The sequence below is a fragment of the Lissotriton vulgaris genome, chromosome 9, assembly GCF_964263255.1.
Source record: "Lissotriton vulgaris chromosome 9, aLisVul1.2, whole genome shotgun sequence".
In the NCBI taxonomy this organism is placed as follows: Eukaryota; Metazoa; Chordata; class Amphibia; order Caudata; family Salamandridae; genus Lissotriton; species Lissotriton vulgaris.
Window position 1 is genome coordinate 233,229,526 of NC_141697.1, and position 19,996 is coordinate 233,249,521.

Below are 19,996 nucleotides of genomic sequence, written 5' to 3' on the forward strand. Positions count from 1 at the left end.
TGGGAGAAGGTGAGGTTGTCCCTGGGTGGGTGGTAGATAACATGAAGGGAACACACAGGTTTGCCCTCGCTAGTAATATCGAGGCAGATGAGTTCGCAGGAGGAGAGGGAGGGGGAGGGACCTTCAGTGATGACGAGGTTGCTCCTGTAGATGCATGCGATTCCCCCGCCCGTCTTGCCATCTCTGTCGAGTCTAATAATGTGATAGTTGGGGGGGACTAGTATGTCCAATATAGGTGTGGAGGCTTCAGTTAGCCACGTTTCAGTCAGAATGGCTAGATCGAGGTCCATTGATGAGATGAGATCCGCGATGTTGGCGGAGTGTCTCGGGGCCGATCTGCAATTGAGCAGGATACACTTTAGTTTGGGGGTGAAGAGAGTGGGTGAGTGTTCTAGGGCGAGGGGTACTTTTCTGAGATTACAGGTGACGGAACTTCTATTGCTCCGTGTGGGGGGCCTGAGGGAATTTGTGATAATCGTGGGTATGGGAAGGTGTGTAGTGGGTGGGAGTTTTGTGGGACCTGGGCCATATGAGCGGAGTAGAGTATGAAGGTCTCGGTCAGAGAGGGGGTGTAGGGAGGTGGCAAGTAAACTGAGCCCTAGTTGTGTGGCAGATACGGAGTCGGAAATGCATGTTCTGTTTTTCCACCCAGCTTGTTAGAAGCACGAAAAGTTGGAATATTCCAGTTTGACGGATTTTTGGTGTTTGGGATTATCAAATTACTTAATGCATTTTAAAAACTGATGTTAGGCAAAGTCAGGTTTTTGCTGTATCCCGATTTTGAATTACAATATGGAGGATTAAGCAAAAGATGAGCCTCTAAATGTTTGCTTACTTTAATAAGTGTATTTTATTATAAATAATCCATTTTATCTAGTCATATGTATTCTGTATTATGGGAGAGGTGGGCCTTGTTATACTGAAAAACGAATTTAACAGTTTTTCACTACTAGGACATGTAAAACTCACAAGTACATGTCCTACTTCTTAAATACACTGCACCCTGCCAATGTGGCTACGGAGGGTCTCCTGGAGGGGTGCCTTAATGTTATAAAAGGAAAGGATTAGGCCTTGCAAATGTGAGCACTTGCCAGGTTAGTTTAAAACTGTCCTGCCAGGCTCTGCAGTGGCAGGCCTGAGACATGTTTCCGAGGGTACTCGTGGGCGGCGCAATCCGTGCTGCAGGCCCACTGGAGCATTAGAGTTACAGGCCCTGGGCACACATGGTACATTGTACTAGGGACTTCATTGTAAATTAGATACACCAATTATGGAGGACCCAATTACCATCAGAGCACTTGCACTTTAGCTTTGGTCAACAGTGGTAAAGTGTAAAGAGTCCTAATGCCATCAAAAACGATCTTCAGCACACAGTCAAAAAGAGGAGGTCAGAAGCAAAAAGATCACGCAAAAGATGGTCTGCACTGGAGAGAGGTGTTGCATCCCTCTTGCAGGAAGCCACACAGGTGTTTTGCCCAAAAGGTAGGCTTCAAATCTCAAGTTGCCGGCAAATGGGGAGCACTTGGGAGAGGAGATGCCCCATTATTTAGGCAGAGTAGCTGGCACCCGGAAAGGAAAGGGGAGACATTTTGACAAACTAGTTTTACAGGCCCGCCCCCTACTCCCCCCTTTTGAAATCTGTGGTTTGGGAGCTCTGGATGCCAGGAGAGGAGTACCTCCGTCTTTGGAGTGGGCAGAATAGTGCAACCTGGGAGAGCCAGATGCCACACTTCCCAGGAAGTGGTCATCCGGAGGAAGGAAACCTGGTAACCCATTCGCTACCAATTACATCCTACCCTGAGGGCATATCCTGTATATAAATAGTGTGCCCACTGCACCTGCACTGCACCAAGTTCCCAGCGAAGAGAGGCTGCACCGACGTGAACTGCATCTGGTGGCTAGCAGCAGAGTGCCTGTGCCTGCTGTGTCTTCCTCAAGGAGAAGTAGTTCCCAGAGCCCTGCCAACGGAAGGAGACTCCAAGGTTCAGCCAAGTTGCCACCTCTTAGCAGTGACACAACAGCTGAAGAAGCCTACTAAGGCTGAGGGGTAGCCTGGATGGCTGCTCCCTGCCATCATGCAGCACCAGAGACCACGACTGAATACTCATAAGTTGCACCTGAGACTTCTGGACCCAGGAGAGTTGCCAGTGCAGCATGCTTGGTCGCAAGGCAGAAAAAGGATTTTGCTGTTACAGCGACACTGGAAAACTGGTAGTCCAGTGACGACTAGACCTCGAACAGCTCGGAAAGGGCCTTGTGGTACATCAAAACCTGTGTCCAGTACCCCCTCCTCCTTTTCGTGGACCAAGGAGTCCTTGCAGGAAGACTCCTGTCGACTGAGTCACATCCACACCGTTCTTGAGCATCTTAAAGAATCCTGTATCCTCCGCATCAGGACCACTTCCCTAAGATTCCATAGGATGGGGACAAAGCTCTTGGAACTGCTTGAAGACTGCTAGTTCTGTGGAGGTAACTTTCTGAGGGTTTTCTGGTCCTGCTGACTGGCTCCCTGCTGGAGTTGGATGCCCCCCAAGTAACTAGAACAGACCTCATTACAACGTGCCCAACTTTTCACTAAGGGTACTAAGTTTCAAATATGTTGAATTTGCAAGTGCTTGTTCGCGGTTGAGTGAAATGCTGTGATTTACGATACCTTGTAAAATCTATATCTCCAGAACCCTCTGGTGGATCTTTTTTGTGGTGTCTAAAAATACAGAAAATAGTCTGTTATTATTAAATGGTGTTGAATTACTTTGTCTTGCTAATTTCTTCAATTGTCTTGTTGCTGTTTAAATGCTTTATACTTGTTCCTTTGTGTAAGCCTTTCTGCTCTGATTCACAGTGTACTCTAGGTTAAGCTGAAGGTTTGACAAACGAAAACTAGGGATCTTAAAGTGGTTGGTGACTGTATTACACAGTGAGGTCGCAGAACCACGCCATATAATACACCTCTTTTCTCACATCTTCCTGCTGTCCATCAAGGGGGGGGAGAATACAGGTCCTCACAGACAACAGCACAGCCATGTGGTATTTCAACAAGCAGCTCCGGGAATTAATGGGCTTGAATAATCTCAGTGGCTCTAGATTAGGCCATGAGAGTGTGTTAACCAGAACGTCTTAGTATGTCCATCTTCCTTCCAATCAGGTTGCTGGAAGGTTCTTCTATCGCAGTAGCAGGGCAGGGTCTTGTATCTGGTCCTGCTCAATCTTCTCCATGCTTGAAGATGGACTGTTGGCAGTTGTCTCCTTTTGACCTTCCTTCCAAAGTAGTGAAGGTCATGCTTGTGGCCCGAATCCTTCTACAAGGTATGTTTACACTGGACGCTGGGTTAAGTTTGTGGGATGGTGCACTCATAATACAGACCTGTTGCAATCCAATCTGTCTGTTATTTTCTATTTTATCTTTAGCATAGCAAGGGCTTGCTCTGGAATCAGTTAAAGGTTATTGGTTGGCCCTTTCTGCCAAGTGCCCTTATTCAAAGCACTTTGTGATGTGAGTTCTCAAAGGTTTATCCATGTTTCCTCCTAAACCAATTGTGATGCCACAAAGGGAGATAAATTTAGTTCTTGCTTTATGTGCACCCGTTTTGAGCAGCTGCACACCTGTCCTGTACTTCTCCTGACCCTGAAGACTGTTTTTCTCATCTCGATAGTTTCAGGTTGTGTCATGAGTGAGCTTCAATGTCTGTAAGGTCAGCCACACTACACCTCCTTTATTCCTGACAAACGTGTGCTGAGGATAAAGTGGCCTTTCTACCAAAGGTTAGAACTCCATTTCATGTAGGACGGTATATCACACTTATGACGTTTTTTTACTCCTCACCGCTCCAAAAAAATAGAAACTCCATTGTTGAGGTTCCAGAAGAGCAGCGTTTTGTGGGTTCGTTTGGGGCAAAGAAAGGCGAGGCAATGCAGAGGTCTATCCACCTGGATGAAGTAATCTTCTACAGTAAGATCTGTTACGCATTAAAAATTCTCATTTCCATCCTGTCTCCCCGTTCTGTGGAGTGAACTTTTTTCTTTCCAAAAAGGTCCCAAATTAGAGATCTATGCACTTGCACTTATCATTGGTTTGGGAGCGCGCCTTCTTAACACCATCACTGCTGATGGTATTCTCCTCCTGTGCTGATAATGATCGAATCCCATTGTTCATGACGAGCTCAGCTCGTCATGAGCACACGAGAGGTGTACCTCTGAGCTCGTCATGAGCATCAAAGGGTTTAAGGCATGGACACTGTCAAGAAAGAAAATTATTTCTGTGTGCTTAAATGGGACTCAGGAGTCCGAAGCTGTCACTTCTGGGCAGAGCAGGGTTGGTGCGGGCTGCACATCTCCAACTTCCTGTGCTCAGGAGCTATACCGGGAAAACCTTCTGGATCCAGTTTGTTGCTAGGGAATCTCTAAAGGTGAGGAATCTGCAGTTATATTAAGACTCCACAGAAACAGTATTATCGCAGGTAAGTAACGTGTTCATTTTGAGTAATAATGAGTATCTGGTGGTAGTCTAGAGTTAAATCTGTCTTAATGCCTCTAATTTGTAGGCAACACAGATTTGACATCTTATTTTTTTCTTGATTGACTCCTGCGTCAACGTTGCTCTATTTTGCTAACAAGTTAGCAGTGACCATGCTCCTGGATTTTCTTGTGTCATTTAGTCCTTTATTTGGTGAAATTCTTACTAATTGTTCTAAGCTGTGTGCCATTTCTTTTAATATACACCAATTAAATTGTCCGTTGAAAATTGTCTTGTATTAATGCTACTTTCTCGTATTAATGCTACTTTCCCATTGAAAAATATATACAATATTAACTAGCAGGCTGTCAGAAATATTGTGAAGTGTGTTAAAGGCAAACATTTAAGAGCATATACATTTGTTTTAGAATCAATTTCTGCTGACGTGACGGTGTGTCCAAGCCTTCCTTTCATGATCTTTGATGAATCTGAATCTTCAGCTTCACGTAATACAAGGTAGGTTTGGTAACAATGGCACTTTTAAATTACTTTGTTTTGTTGCTCAGCATTACACCCTATAGCTTAGACCCCAAGGAAAAGCGTTTGCTTGTTAGTCTCCTAGCCAGTTTGCACAACCCATGTTGCACTTCGTCTATTCATTCCTATAAGATGCTTGATAGTGGTGCGAAGATAGACACTGAAAGCTTGATACAATGAGCTAAAGGCCACTGTCCAGCTAGCACTTAATCAGAATCCTGTCTTCAGATATGTCAGCGTAGCTTTGCAATGCATTGGCTACTTCTACTTGTAGGACACCCCCGCGCCGCACGGCCACCAGCTGCTACGTGTGCCCCCGCCTGCCGATTCTGCCTGCCTCGAAGAGCCTTCCCGCCCTCAGGCCACGCCCCCCGCCTGCTGTCTCCTCCGCGTTTTATACCCCTGTCTGCACTGTTCCTACTGTATTGTTTATTTTTACTGTGCCCTCTTAATTCTGTGTATTTTTCCCCGTGCTGCCCCTGGTTTCCCCCCCATTGTGCTGCCAACCCCTGCACCCGCTCCCCGCTGCCGACTCCCGCCGCCGGGGAGTGTAGCCAAGCCCCCTTCCTCCCCGCTCCCGCCTCCCAGCTGCCCCTCCCTCCCTGCACTTGGCCATAAATGGCGACCGTGCGGCACAGGTGAGTGTGACCTACTTGTAGGACACCCCCGCACCGCACGGCCACCAGCTGCTGCGTGTGCCCCCGCCTGCCGATTCTGCCTGCCTCGAAGAGCCTTCCCGCCCTCGGGCCCGCCCTCAGGCCACGACCCCCGCCTGCTGTCTCCTCCGCGTTTTGTACCCCTGTCTGCACTGTTCCTACTGTATTGTTTATTTTTACTGTGCCCTCTTAATTCTGTGTATTTTTTCCCCGTGCTGCCCCTGGTTTCCCCCCCATTGTGCTGCCAACCCCTGCACCCGCTCCCCGCTGCCGACTCCCGCCGCCGGGGAGTGTAGCCACGCCCCCTTCCTCCCCGCTCCCGCCTCCCAGCTGCCCCTCCCTCCCTGCACTTCGCCATAAATGGCGACCGTGCGCACGCGCAGCGGTAACGTGCAGCGGGTGTGCCGATTTTGGGCCGAAGGCGCGCCAAAGGTAAACCCGTCTACGCCCGTCCGCGCCTGGACCGCGCCCAGTGCCAGGACCCCTGGCCCCCGCAGACCCCAGCCCGCCCGCCGGACGTACGACGCCGCCACCCTCAACGCACTCAACACCGGCCGAATCCCGGGATGCTACCGAGGCACCCCAAGACGAACCCACGGACCCTTCAGCTGTCACGCCTGCAAGTTCTCCTGCAACCGGACCTGCCCCGCACCAGCACCCGCCAAGCCGAACACCAGCAGCAACCACCTCAAGTGCATCCTACTCAACACCCGCTCCGTCCACAGACACACCATCGAACTCTGGAACCTCCTCGACACCAAGGCTCCTGACGTCGCCTTCCTCACGGAAACCTGGTTGAACGAATCCTCAGCGCCCGACATCGCCATCCCAGAGGGGCTACAAGATCACCCGAAGAGACCGCGGCAACCAGACTGGAGGAGGCATCGCCATCATCTACAGGGACACCATCCGCTTCACGACCAACACCGACGACACCCTGAAAACCGCCGAACACCTGCACTTCCAGATCTACACGGACCCCAACCACCCTCAGAGGCACCCTCATCTACCGACCCCCGGGACCACGCACACAATTCAGCGAAGACATCGCCGACTTCATCTGCCTGCACGCCCTCCCCTCCGCTGACTACATCCTCTTGGGGGACATCAACTTCCACCTGGAGAACAACAACGACCGCAACACCACCACCCTGCTTGACAACCTCGCCAATCTCGGACTCAAGCAGCTAGTGACCACCCCCACCCACCTCGCCGGACACACACTCGACGCTGTCTTCTCATCCAGCAAGGACATCATCTTCAGCCACGCCACCAGACTCCACTGGACGGACCACAGCTGCGTCCACTTCACCTTCAGAAGATCCACGATCCACCACCACCAGCAACAGGTTGCTCGAAGAAACTGGAACAAGATCACAGCAGACCAGCTTGCCGCTTCCCTGAGCCAGCCCCCCCCCCGCCAGCTCAGCGAACCCCAGCCAGGCCGCCGACAACCTCACGAAGTGGATCAGCAACTGCACAGACGACCTCGCCCCACTGAGGACCCCGCCTAGCAGACCCGGCAGCAAGAAGGCCCCATGGTTCACCGACGAACTCAAGAGCTCCAAGAAGAACTGCCGAGCCTTCGAGAAAGCCTGGAGAAGGGAGCCAACACCGGACAACATGACCACCCTCAAGCTCGCCACCCGGAAGCACCATCAACTGATCCGCGCCACCAAGAAAACAGCATTCAAGGACCGGCTGGACAACAACGCACACAACTGCAAGGAACTCTTCAACATCGTGAAAGAGCTCTCCAACCCCAACGCCGGAAACAACGACATCACCCCGTCGCAAGACCTCTGCAACTCCCTCGCCTCCTACTTCCACAACAAGATCGTTGACATACACAATAGCTTCAGCCCACAAACAACGCTCCCCACGACCGCACAAACGCTCCCCACCACCACCCTCAGCGCCTGGACCCAGATCAACACAGAAGACACCATCTGCACAATGAACTCTATCCACTGCGGATCTCCGACCGACCCCTGCCCCCACCACGTCTTCAACAAGGCCGACGCTGTCATCGCACCCCACCTGCGGGACATCATCAACACCTCCTTCGACACCGCCACCTTCCCTGAGAGCTGGAAGCACGCCGAACTCAGCGCTCTACTAAAGAAACCAACAGCGGACCCCACCGAACTCAAGAATTACCGCCCCATCTCGCTCCTCCCGTTCCCAGCCAAAGTCATCGAGAAGACAGTCAACAAGCAACTGGCCGCCTTCCTCGAGACGAATGGAACCCTCGACCCCTCACAGTCTGGGTTCCGAGCCAACCACAGCACCGAGACCGCCCTCATCGCTGCCACCGATGACATCCGAGCCCTGCTGGACAACGATGAAACAGCGGCCCTCATCCTCCTAGACCTCTCCGCGGCGTTCGACACTGTCTGCCACCGCACCCTAGTGCAGCGCCTCAGCAACATCGGAATCCAGGAGAAGGCACTGGAGTGGATCATCTCCTTCCTCGCTGGAAGGACACAGAGAGTCCGCCTACCACCGTTCAGATCTGCAGCCACGGAAGTCATCTGCGGCGTTCCTCAGGGCTCCTCGCTCAGCCCCACCCTCTTCAACGTCTACATGAGCCCCCTTGCGGCCATCGCACGCCAGCACACCCTCAACATCATCTCCTACGCCGACGACACCCAGCTGATCCTCTCCCTGACCAACGACCCCGCCGCCGCCAGAACCAACCTCCACGAAGGGATGAAAGACGTAGCCGAGTGGATGACGACCAGCCGCCTGAAACTGAACTCAGACAAGACGGAAGTCCTCATCCTTGGCTCCTCGCCCTCCGCCTGGGACGACTCCTGGTGGCCCCCCGCCCTGGGCACCACACCCAAACCGACAGACCACGCACGCAACCTGGGCTTCATCCTGGACTCCTCCCTCTCCATGACCAGACAAGTCAACGCCATCTCCGCGTCCTGTTTCAACATCCTGCGCCTGCTACGGAAGATCTTCCGGTGGATCCCCACCGAGACCAGGAAGACGGTCACCCAGGCCCTCGTCACCAGCCGACTAGACTACGGCAACGCCCTCTACGCCGGAACCACCGCCAAGCTCCAGAAGAGACTCCAGCGGATCCAGAACGCCTCAGCCAGACTCATCCTCGACATCCCCCGACGCAGCCACATCTCCGGACACCTGAGAGACCTGCACTGGCTCCCCGTCAACAAGAGAATCACCTTCCGTCTCCTCACCCACGCACCCAAAGCCCTACACGACCAAGGCCCGAGCTACCTCAACAACCGCCTCAACTTCTACGCTCCCAAACGCCACCTCCGATCGACCAACCACGCCCTCGCCGCCGTCCCCCGCATCCGAAGAGCAACAACAGGAGGAAGGTCCTTCTCCTACCTGGCTGCCAAGACCTGGAACACCCTCCCTACCTACCTCTGCCTAACCCAAGACCACCTCTCCTTCAGGAACAAGCTCAAGACCTGGCTGTTCGAGCAGTAGCGGCACCCCACCCCCTCCCCCAAGCGCCTTGAGACCCTCTAGGTAAGTAGCGCGCTCTATAAATGCCTTGATTGATTGATTGATTCTATCACAAAAACTAATGTGTCAAGCTATTTTTAAAGGCTTCTTGGGACATTAATGTACTTGTTTCCTAAAGTACTGGAATTTGTTCTGTCACTTTAGAGCAATTCGTTTTTTGTTACTGGTTTATGTGTAGATGAGATTGTAGGCTGGTATAAGTCCTCTCTCCTTATGTCATCAGGAAGTGCAGGCTCTGTTGACCAAAGAGCTATTGCGAGGATTCCACTACTAGAAGTAGGGCATGGTTGTTATTCCTGTTTCTTTCGAAGAATGGAGTGGAGGCCTCAGTCATGCTAGATCTGCACCCACTCAACACCTTCCTGAAAAAGAGCTATTCAAGATGCTCCGGTTTTGACTGCATCGGAGACTGGATAGTAGCATTAAACTTGCAGGATGCTTACATCCCCATCCTGCAAGCTCACAGGCATTACCTGCTGTTCACAGTAGGCCATGAGCATTTCCAGTTGTCTGCACTTCCCTTTAGCCTCATCAGTGCCCCCCACCTACCCCTACTCCACCGAGGTGTTCACAAAAGTGATGGTGGTGGTTGAACCAAACCCTTGCAGATCAGAGATCTCAGTCTCTCCCCCTCCCCCCACCCACCCCCTCTTCTGAGACGCTTGGTTATTGCAGGCAGGCTTGTCCCAGGCAGTTGTCTCCCACCTCCAAACTACGGCAGACCTCCTGCATTTTCTGGGGTTTACTATCAATATGCCGAATTCACACCTGACTCCCACTCAGACGCTCCCTTTCATCGGGGCGGTTTTGGACACAATGCCGTTTCTGGCCTATCCTCTCGAGCAGTGATTCTGGGATATTTGGGCTTGACACCGATGTTTCAGCCTCTATCCCTTATTTCGGTGAGAAGGACTCTGAGTCTGTTGGGCCTCATGGCCTCCTGAATCCTGCTGGTGGATCATGCCTGATGGCATGTGCGGGCTCTGCAGTGGGACATGAAGTTCCAGTGAGCGCATCATCAGGGGAATCTTTTCAACTATGCCCAGATCTCAGAGGGAACTGCGCACCAACTGCAGTGGTGGCTAATGAACCAAGATTGGATCAGAGGCAGATCCCTCTCCCTTACCCAACCAGATCTATCGGTGGTGGCAATGCGTCACTTCTGGAATGGGGTGGCTACCTGGGTGAGGCGTAGTTTAGAGGCGTCTGGTCTCCATAACAACCTTTTGGAGTTCTGGGCGATCAGACTCGTACGAAAGCATTCCGTCCCTCTCTGAAGGGGAAAGTGGTGCAGGTGTTCACCGACAACACCACCGCCATGTGGTACTGCAACAAACAGGGTGGGGTGGGGTTGTGGACCCTTTGTCAAGAGGCTCTCCACCTCTGGACATCGTTGGAACTTCAGGACATTACCGTAGTGATTCAACACAGGGTGGGGTTCCTGAACGCAGGGCGGATAAACTCAGCCTTCGGTGCCTCGTCGATCACAAATGGCGTCTTCATCCAGAGGTGGCGCAAGGTCTCTTTCAGCTGTGAGGAGAGCCTTGGTTAGATCTGTTCACCTCCGAAGAGAATGCACAATGTCCGCAGTATTGCGCGTTGGAGTTTCCATTGCGGCACTCATTTGGCGACGTTTTTCGTTGTGGGTGGAGCTTCAGCCTCCTGTACGCCTTTCTGCCTGTACCACTTTTGTCCAGAGTGCTCAAAAAGATCAGGCACAACTGGTCTCAAAGTCATTCTTGTAGCTACAGATTGGGCATGAAGAGTCTGGTACCCTGACCTTATGAGCATGGCCATTGATCCTCCGGTCAAACTGCCCCTCTTGAAGGATCTTCTTTCGCAGCAACAGGGGAGGGTTCATCACCCAAAACTGTCCAGACTCCACCTCCTTGTGTGGAGATTGAGCGGCAGCAGTTGACAGCTTTCAACCTGCTGAATTGATGTTGTGTTCAACTGTATAACAGATTAATATTTGAAGGAAGCATTACTTCATTAATCTAAATTTTAATGTTTGAGAATGATATAATAAGGAGTGCTGGATAAAATTGTTGTACTTGCTATTGTGCAATTGTATTCCAGGGGGCTGAGGGGAATTGAGCCTCAGATCCTGTGCACCTAAAGACAAAGTATAATGCCTTACTTTTAGATAGGTGTAGTCACGGTTGCCTCAATCCCCGTGATATTATTCAAAATTGTCTAGCTTTTGACCTTCCGCCCAAAATCTGTGATGGTAACTTGACAGCCAGGAATCCCTCCACTAAAATGGTATGCACCTGTAGATTGAAGAAATTTGTGGCATGGACTACTGGACTATAGCATGCTTATGATAAATTGCAGATCCCTACCAAAACATAGGATGGAACTCGCTCTCATGCTAGAAGAACGTATGCCAGATGCAGTTTTCCTTCCAGAAACTTGGCTTACGACAGACTCCGACCCTGACATCGTAACAGCCCTTCCCTCAGGCTTCCAAATCACCCGGCAAGATCGCCCTGAAGGGAGAGGAGGAGGCCTAGCTATTATACATAAAGAGCAATATCACTGCTGAGTAATCCCTGAATCAATTCCAGAGTGTGAGAGCCTAGCATTCAGCCTGGAATTCTCCCCTAACAACTGTTTCTCAGGCACCGTAGTGTACCGCCCCCCGGGCCCCTCTAAACAGTTTCACAAGCACCTCCCATCCATTGTAGCCGAACGGGTCACAACTGCCTTGAATTATACATTGCTAGGCGACCTCAATGTTCACTTTGATGTCACCTCCGATCATACTGGCATGGCGTTGGCAGATTATTGTGGCCCTATAGTTAGAACAAGGGGTCGAGGCACCCACTCATATTCAAGGTCACCTCCTGGACCTAGTGTTTAGTAACTGCACAGAGCTTACGGTTGGGCTACCAATTTGCCTCCCTTGGACTGATCACCTACTTGTGCCCTTTACCTGGACTACACGTAAGCCACCCCTCCCTAGCCCCATTGTAAACAACCAGGACCCTTGTGTGGCCAATCAAGAATACGAAGAGTGGATTGAAAAATCACTCGAGGCCACCCTTCCCCTTTGTAAAGTTACATCGAAACGCTCCCAAAAAACTGCCCCTTGGTATTCGGAGGCCCTCAGGGAAAGGAACGTCACTGCAGGAAACTAGAAAGACGTTGGCGCATGGATTACTCACTGGATGAGAAGACCCAATATAGAGAGGCAATTAAATCCTATAAGGTCGAGGTTAAAACTGCCCAGTCAATTTACTTCTCGGAAAAATTCATGCAAGCGAAGTCTAAACTGAAGGAAATCTTCCAAATAGTAAAAAGCCTTACCAAACTCCCCTCTCCCGGGACGTACCCGGGAAAAACCACAGGCCACTGCAACGACTTGGCAGAATTTTTCCATCACAAAGTCAATCAAATCTACTCCTCTTTTCCTACCGTAGCACCAGATCCCAGGGCTCAGGGACAGGCAAACCTGGGGGACGCTCTATCGCAACCCTCGATAATTCTGGAACACTTACCATTGCTAGATCTCGAGTCCCTGGGTTCCTTAACCCGCCAAGTAAAATCTGGATCACCATGTGATCCAGCACCTCCAGAAGTTATGATGCTGGCACCTCAAGCTGTTCTACCCACCATCATGAACCTCCTGAATGCCTCCATCACCGTTCCACCTGCCTGGAAGCCGGCCATGGTCCGTGCTCTGCTAAAAAAAAATTGAACTTGGACCCCGGCGACTTCAGTAGCTATCGTCAGATCTCCCTGCTCCCCTGGGTGAGCAAAATTCTCGAGAGGCACATCAACTTCCATCTGGTGGACTTTCTCGAGAATAACCAGCTGTTAGATGCCACCCAGACGGGTTTTCGACCCAGACATGGGACGGAGACCGCTCTGCTGGCAGTCACCGAGGAAACCAGAAGGATCTTAGACCAGGGGGGGGGATCAGTGGCAGTGATCCTCCTTGATCTAAGCGCGGCATTCAAAACGGTCAGCCATTACATCTTGCTGAGCCGTCTCTCGAATGTCGGAATATCAGGCAAGGCAGGGCAGGGCTGTGGTTCAAATAATTTTTGAGCAACAGGTTCTTCCAAATTTTTTATGGAGACATACTATCCACGAGCAGGCCATTGAGCTGTGGATCCCGCAGGGCTCCTCCCTAAGCCCTGCGCTTTTTAACATCTACATGAGACCGCTAGCTGAGGTTGTCCGTCCGTTTGGTATCAAAATCATCTCTTACGCGGATGACACTCAGCTAGTGGTCTCCTTGGCGCAGGAGGGTGGCCTATCAGCACCAGCGGGGCTGACGAAGTGCCTGGAGGAGGTAAAGGGTTGGATGACCTCCTCCTCCCTCAAATTTAATGGGGACAAAAAAGAGCTGATGCTTCTGGGCCCCACTACTCCCATACTCTTTAACTCCCTTTGGCCCCCGTGCCTAGGCACCCCTCCAACCCCCAAGGACAACATAAAGAGCCTGGGGGTCTGGCTGGACAAAGCTCTATCTTTGAATACCCAGGCCACAAAACTCGGCAATCTGTTTTGGTCTCCTTAGGAGGTTGAAGAAAGTCCTTCCACTCTTACCTATGGAGGCCAAACAGGTGTCCATTCAGGGCCTGATTCAGTCCCGATTGGACTTTAGCAATGTCCTCTATCTCGGAGTCCCTGAATACACACTGCGTAAGTTGCAGATAGTCCAAAACTGCGCGGCCCGCACATTGCTCCAGCTGCCGCGTAGACTGTCAGCCAAACCTGGACTGAGCAGTCTGCATTGGCTGCCGGTAACGACAAAGAATTGCCTTCAAGGCTATGTGTATATCTCATCAAGCCTTCTGGGACACAGGACCGGCAATCATCCGTGAACTAATAACGCAGTACCATCCCAGTAGAAATCTTCGCTCTAGCCAGGCGTTTCTGGCCACAGTCCCCAGAATAAAAAAGGCAAGAGCTGGCAGCAGGATGTTCACCTACAACGCCGCCAAGCTATGGAACTCACTCCCCCTTCAACTCGGGTCCAACCCTAATCTGTCCTCTTTTCGGAAGCAGTTGAAGACTTTCCTTTTTAACGCTCCTCGCAAATCCCCCAGCGAAATCCCTCTGCTAAGTAACCCACACTTGTCAATTAGCGCTTGGACGCCTCAGGGCAGCAATCGCGCTTTACAAATATAAATTTCATTTCATTCATGGTGCACAGCAAGGGCGGTTGGCCCCTTTCTGCTCCTCTTTCCGAGGTCCTTTTGTACATTCTTCCTTTGGCTCAGCAGGGATCTTCCTTGGTGTGAGAAAGTGGCTCTATATATACGGGACAATAATGAAGTACAGTGTGTATAGAGTCCAAAAACCCCAAAGGTATAACAGAGGTTAAAGTCAGGACTGACCTTACTCTCAAAAGTGGTCGCTTGGTCGAGCAGTAAGGCCGTACCAGAGGACAGTGCAAAGCATTTGTTGTACACACTCAGTCGGCAAAGGATTTCCCACACTCAAAGACTGAACTTCAGGCCAATAGTTTTTATATCCAAAGATATAGTTGTTTTGTTTTTAGAACCAACAGGCATAAAAATATACTTTTCTACATATGAGAACTCTTATGTAATTACTGTGCAAGGAAGCAAAAAAGATGGTGAACACAATCGGTACAGGAGTTGCTGAAGGCAACTCAAGTCTGGACACACTTTAGCATTGAGCTCAATGGATTGTTATCATAAAAGTACAGTTGATTACACTACAGATTACTTTAGTAGTTCTAGGGCTAGATCCTAGATTCAGTCCTGGGGTCTAAGCTGAAACCAGATTAGCAAAAACGTTTTAGTTACTGTGGTGAATTTTCATGAATATAAAGCTATTTTAAAAGTTCACACTTAGAAACTTTTCAATGACAATCTGGCAATGTTATTCAATGGGAGAAAGTTCAGGTTGCAGGTAAAGTATGATTGCATTACTTTTGTAATCCAGTACTGGGCTTCTAGGGCCAGCACTGGGTACTGAACTTAAAACAGGTAGGTAACTACGTTTCAGTATTTCGTATGATTTTTAAAGAATATTTCAAGTTTTCAAAAGTAGGCACTTTGAAGAAATTTCATAGAAAAGCATACAATGGGTTCCTCTGAAGAAAATGCAGATTACTAGTAAACCCGGTAAGGATTACTTTTGCAGTTCAGTACTGGGCTGCAAGGTACAGACTCTGGTTCCCCCAAGGTCAGGTAAGTACAGTCTGTTCCGCCCCAGCAGCGCAGGGCCGGCCGGGTGCAGAGGTAGGTAGGCCCAATGATATCCAATGAGGGATAGGGGGCCTCCGGTTTGTGTCTGCTGGCTAGCAGGGCATGCGGCTGTTGGAGCTGGGCTCCTGGTCACTTGCTAAGGGCAAGGGGGGGGGAAGTAGGATAGGACAAAGGTGACACAGCCAGTGGCACCCGGACGGCTGGGTGCAGGGTGCTCTTGAGCCGTCGGGCGCTCAATGTTATCCAGTGGGAAAGGTCAACAAGGAACAGAGGCTGCAGGCTCTGGGACGGAGACTCTCCAAGGGGCGACCAGCACTTCGAGAGGTACGTTGGGATCTTGGAGCACAGGTAGGTACCCCAAGGGGAGGCACAAGGGGCTGTAGGGTGCCGGGTGCAGGGGTGTCTTTGGGTGTCGGAAAAGCTTACCCTCGGCTGGTCGCGGTTGGGGTGGCTTCTGGTTCTGAGTCTGCAGGTGTCAGCTGGTTCGTTGAGGAGGGACTTTGGCCAATGGACTTCGGGTCACAGTCGCCGGGGGGACGTCCTCATGGTCTTGGTTTGGTTGGGCCCGGTTCGAGCTCGGCGGGTGCAGAGTGGGCTGGTCCGGAGCTTCCTGGTTGGCACCAGGTTGGTTGTTGCAGCAGAGCCTCTGCTGATGGGAGTCCCAGTCTTTAAGAGGGTCAAGGCAGGCAGGTCCTCCGGGTGTCCCAAGGTTGCTGTCCGCAGGAGTCGCCGGGATTAGGCAGGAGCAGGTTCCAGTATCGATTGGCCGGTATGGCTGGGGCCAAGCCAGTTGTTGTTGTCCTGTTAGCAGCTGCACGGCGGGTCTTCTCCTTCTTGATCTTCTTTCCGTATCTGGATCCGAGGAAGGAAGGTTCAGGGAGCCCCTAAATACAGAATTTAGGGGCGTTACAGGTAGGGCACGGACAGGGACCAATCGGTCCCTGACCTGGGATGAGTACACCCCCTAGTCTGCTCCTCTCCTGTGGGAAGGGGCAGGAGCCTAGCTGGGATTGGGCAGGGCTCCTCATCTACAATATGGCCGGAGCCCGGGGTCGTGCTTCACCTAGTCTCCTCCATCTGAGGGGCGGGGTTGGCACAGGCCGGCACAACCCCTTCCTGGCATAGTTTTTCCCGCCAGAGTGGGGGGTTAGAACTGGTGGGAGCCAGTTGCTGGGTACAGCAAATGGTCTGGAGAAGCTCACAGAGGCGGCATGCCTTTGAAGCCTCCCCCCCCCCCCCCCCCCCCCCCCCGCCCATCCTGGGGGAGGAGACCTAGCACCTCGCCCAGGATGTGCATTGTTGCAGGCCCAGGAGAGCGGGGGACTCTCCACCCAGGGGTCCAGCAACATGTCTGCTGTGTGGCAGCCTCTGCAGCCTCTCAGACAAGACGTGGATTGTAGGTTAGGATTTCAGAGGGCTTCTCTAAGATGCCCTCTGGTGCATTTTACATTAAATCCCACACTGGCATCAGTGCGGGTTTAATGTGCTGAGAAATTTGGTACCAAACTTGTCAGCCTTCAGTGTAGCCATTATGGTGCTGTGGAGTTCGTAATGACAACCTCCCAGCACCATATACTCTTAATGGCATCAAGTTCAAGTTCAAGTGCTCTTAGTGTCCAGGAATGGCTCTGGGTACTGTAGGGACACAGGGCTCATGCACCTGTGCCCACATCTCTGGCACAGGGCACCCAGCTAGAGGGGTGACTGAAGTATGCCAGGGCAGTGGGTTCTGTGGGCATGGCACACAGGGATGTGTGCCATGTCGACTTTTGGTTTAGTACTGTACTTAGGCACTCAGCCTGCAAAGGCAGCGTGTGGGTGCCAGGGTGCAGGGCCCCTGAGGGTGGAACAATAAGTGCTGCAGTCCTCAGAAGTCTTCTCTGGTCACCATGCCCTGGGTACCTAGGGTACCATTTACTAGGGGCTGACAAGTGGCCTGAGAGGTCAATTGGGTTTTTAGTTTCAGCACAGTTTTATGGAAGGAACACAGGCCCTGGGTACCGGGTTGGCAGGAACCCAGAGCACACTCAGTCAAAGCACATCAGCAGTTCAGAAAAAGGTGGGGGGCATACCAAGGCAAGAAAGATGGCACTTTCTCGTACATGGCCTCTCTTAAAGGATATCTTGCGGCTATCTCTGCTTTTCTTCAGCTGCCAGATTGGCCGTCCTTATTCAAATCTCTTATTGTTAAGATTCTTTAAGGGCCTCACATCTATTTCTCTGTCTCCTTTTTGTAATGCCTGAATGGGACTAAAGTCTGGTTCTCGCTTTAATTGTGTACTCCCTTCGAGCCTCTTCATAACTGTCTCTCAGGTTGCTGACTCTCAAAACTGCCTTCTTTGTAGCCATCACCTCTGCTCGCAGGGTGAGTGAGCTCCAGGCTTTATCCCCATAGCCCACTTTCCTGTCTGTCTATCCGTATAAAGTGGTCCTTTGCACAAAACCTTCATTTCTTCCGAAGGTCGTCACACCTTTTTTATGTCGGATAATTTATCACTCCACCCACTTTTTACCTCCCCCCGCATCCTTCCAAGGAGGTAGAGAGACTCCACTCTCTGGACCCTAAACGTGCATTGTCTTTTTATCTTGATCGCACAAAAGACTTCCGGGTGGATGATCAACTCTTCATTGGCTGTGTGGGTGCCAAGAAAGGTCGAGCTGTTCAAAAACAGACCATCTCCTGATGGGTTTTCCTCTGCATCAGAATATGCTATGCTTTGGTGAAAAAGGATCCTCCTGTGGGGTTGCGTGCTCATTCCACCAGAGCAACGGCGGCAACCACGGCATTAGCACGTGGAGTCCCAGTCCTTGACGTCTGTCAGGGCGCAACCTGGGCTTCCTTGCACACGTTTACCAGACACTACTGTCTGGACAGCAGAGTCCAGGGACGGGTTTTTTGCCCGTTCGGTCCTCCAGGATTTCCTGGTGTGATCTTGGTTCGCAGACCCTCCTCGGGGTTACGGTGTTGCTGGGCTATCTATTCTACGGTAAGGAATCTACAACTCTTCGGTCATCTTTGGGAATTGCCCTCCTGTGCCTCCTGGTCACCTCAGAATAGCATAGACTTTGTCCCGTCTGCTTGCACGTTCCTCTCTTCAAGAATCCACCCTTGAATTCCACGACTCTTGCACAATCTTCACCAGCTGCATCTTTACTAAAGTCCTCCATTGTGTTCTACGGCGGTTCCCAACGTCGCTTTGCACCTATGCACAGGGCTTCCGTGGTGGAGGTATCCTAGGGTATCCATGGGAGGGCTGACTCTCCAACCTTCTGTCTTTCATGGGTTTTTTTAGGGTCCACTGGGAAGGGTCCTTCTTCAAAACTGCAACCACGACTTTACAGTTGACTTCTATTGAGTTTGTAGCGGTTTCCACTCTACACACAGCCTCTGCGGGGTTCACTTAAATAAGTGTGCACCATATACTAAGCTAGCCTCATACAATACTTCAATGTTATTTGCGATTTTCGGAAATAATTCAGATCTTCATATACCTCCAATAAGTCTGAACGTTTTGGACTGAGACTGTGGAGTTTGGTCTTGGAGGAAATAACGCCAGGCCTATTCTCTTAACCCCATTTTATTGTTTATCATCCTTTGAACGTATTCCTAGATCAGGACTCCAATTTCTTATGTTAAAAAAAACGGCCTTCCTGGTAGCCATAACATTGGCGTACAGGGTTAGCAAACACTTGGCACTAACCATGCAGGAACCATATATCCAAGTAAACAAGGAAAAAAATAGTAATGATATCTAATTTTTTTTTTTCCCAAATTCCTGCCAAAGTGGTATCCCTGGATTTTTCTAGCATACCAAATCTCCAGCAGAACGTACTCTATATACGCTGGACTTCAGGAGTGCTGTAATGTAATGTACTGCATGCATGGAGCAAAATGACCGAGAAACCCACCTGTTCTTTGTTTCTTTTGCCTCAGCAACTTAATGGTTGCCAGTGACTAAAGCAACTATAGCAAGTTGGATGGTTCCGACGATACAAAGGTGTGTCTGCAGCAGGTGTCACGCTGGAGAAAAGACCAAAGGCACACACCAAGAAGGAAGATGAGGCATCACTGGCCTTCATGGTAAATGTCCCTCTCGACATCTACATGGGTGCCACATGGTCCTGAGTACACACCGTTACTTAACATTGCTGCGTCTTCATCCAAGCAAGCAAGAAGCCACAAGTGAGACAGACTGTATTCAAACATCTGTTTGCAAATATGAACTTATTCTCTACCTAACCCCCCGCAGGACAAGAGAATACTGCTACACAATCAATGCACTTGAAGTGAATCCAGTTAGATTTGCTGCAAAACTAAATGTGGTGTTAACTGTGGGAGTAGTTTTGCAGCTTAAAAACTTTCTGGATTCACATGTGACCCTACCTGAGCATGGAGATTTGGAGCAATAATGGGAAATAATCATTCAAACATGATGGAAGCTACAACCATAAGGGCGCTGAAGAAAAGAATCTGAAGATGGCGACCAGTCAATGGGGCTTCCAGGGCACATATTTGATGTCATCAGAGAGGGACATAGCAACAAATGGTCGCTGACCATGGCAAATCAAACAATTGAAAGAAGGAAACAGACAATTCTGGCCCCACACACTAGCTGGCAGGATAATGCACACCACATGAATCCAGAAAG

The 19,996-nt window shown here is 50.7% G+C and overlaps 1 protein-coding gene across 1 annotated transcript in view; it reads left to right on the plus strand.

The window, feature by feature from the left end:
* Nucleotides 1–19,996, plus strand: part of BUB1B (BUB1 mitotic checkpoint serine/threonine kinase B) — a 440,231-nt gene that overhangs the window by 156,283 nt on the left and 263,952 nt on the right. The window contains exon 13 of the mRNA XM_086937370.1: nucleotides 4,882–4,969. Within this exon, the coding sequence (XP_086793496.1) occupies nucleotides 4,882–4,969 (88 nt within the window). The remainder of the gene's footprint in view (nucleotides 1–4,881; nucleotides 4,970–19,996) is intronic.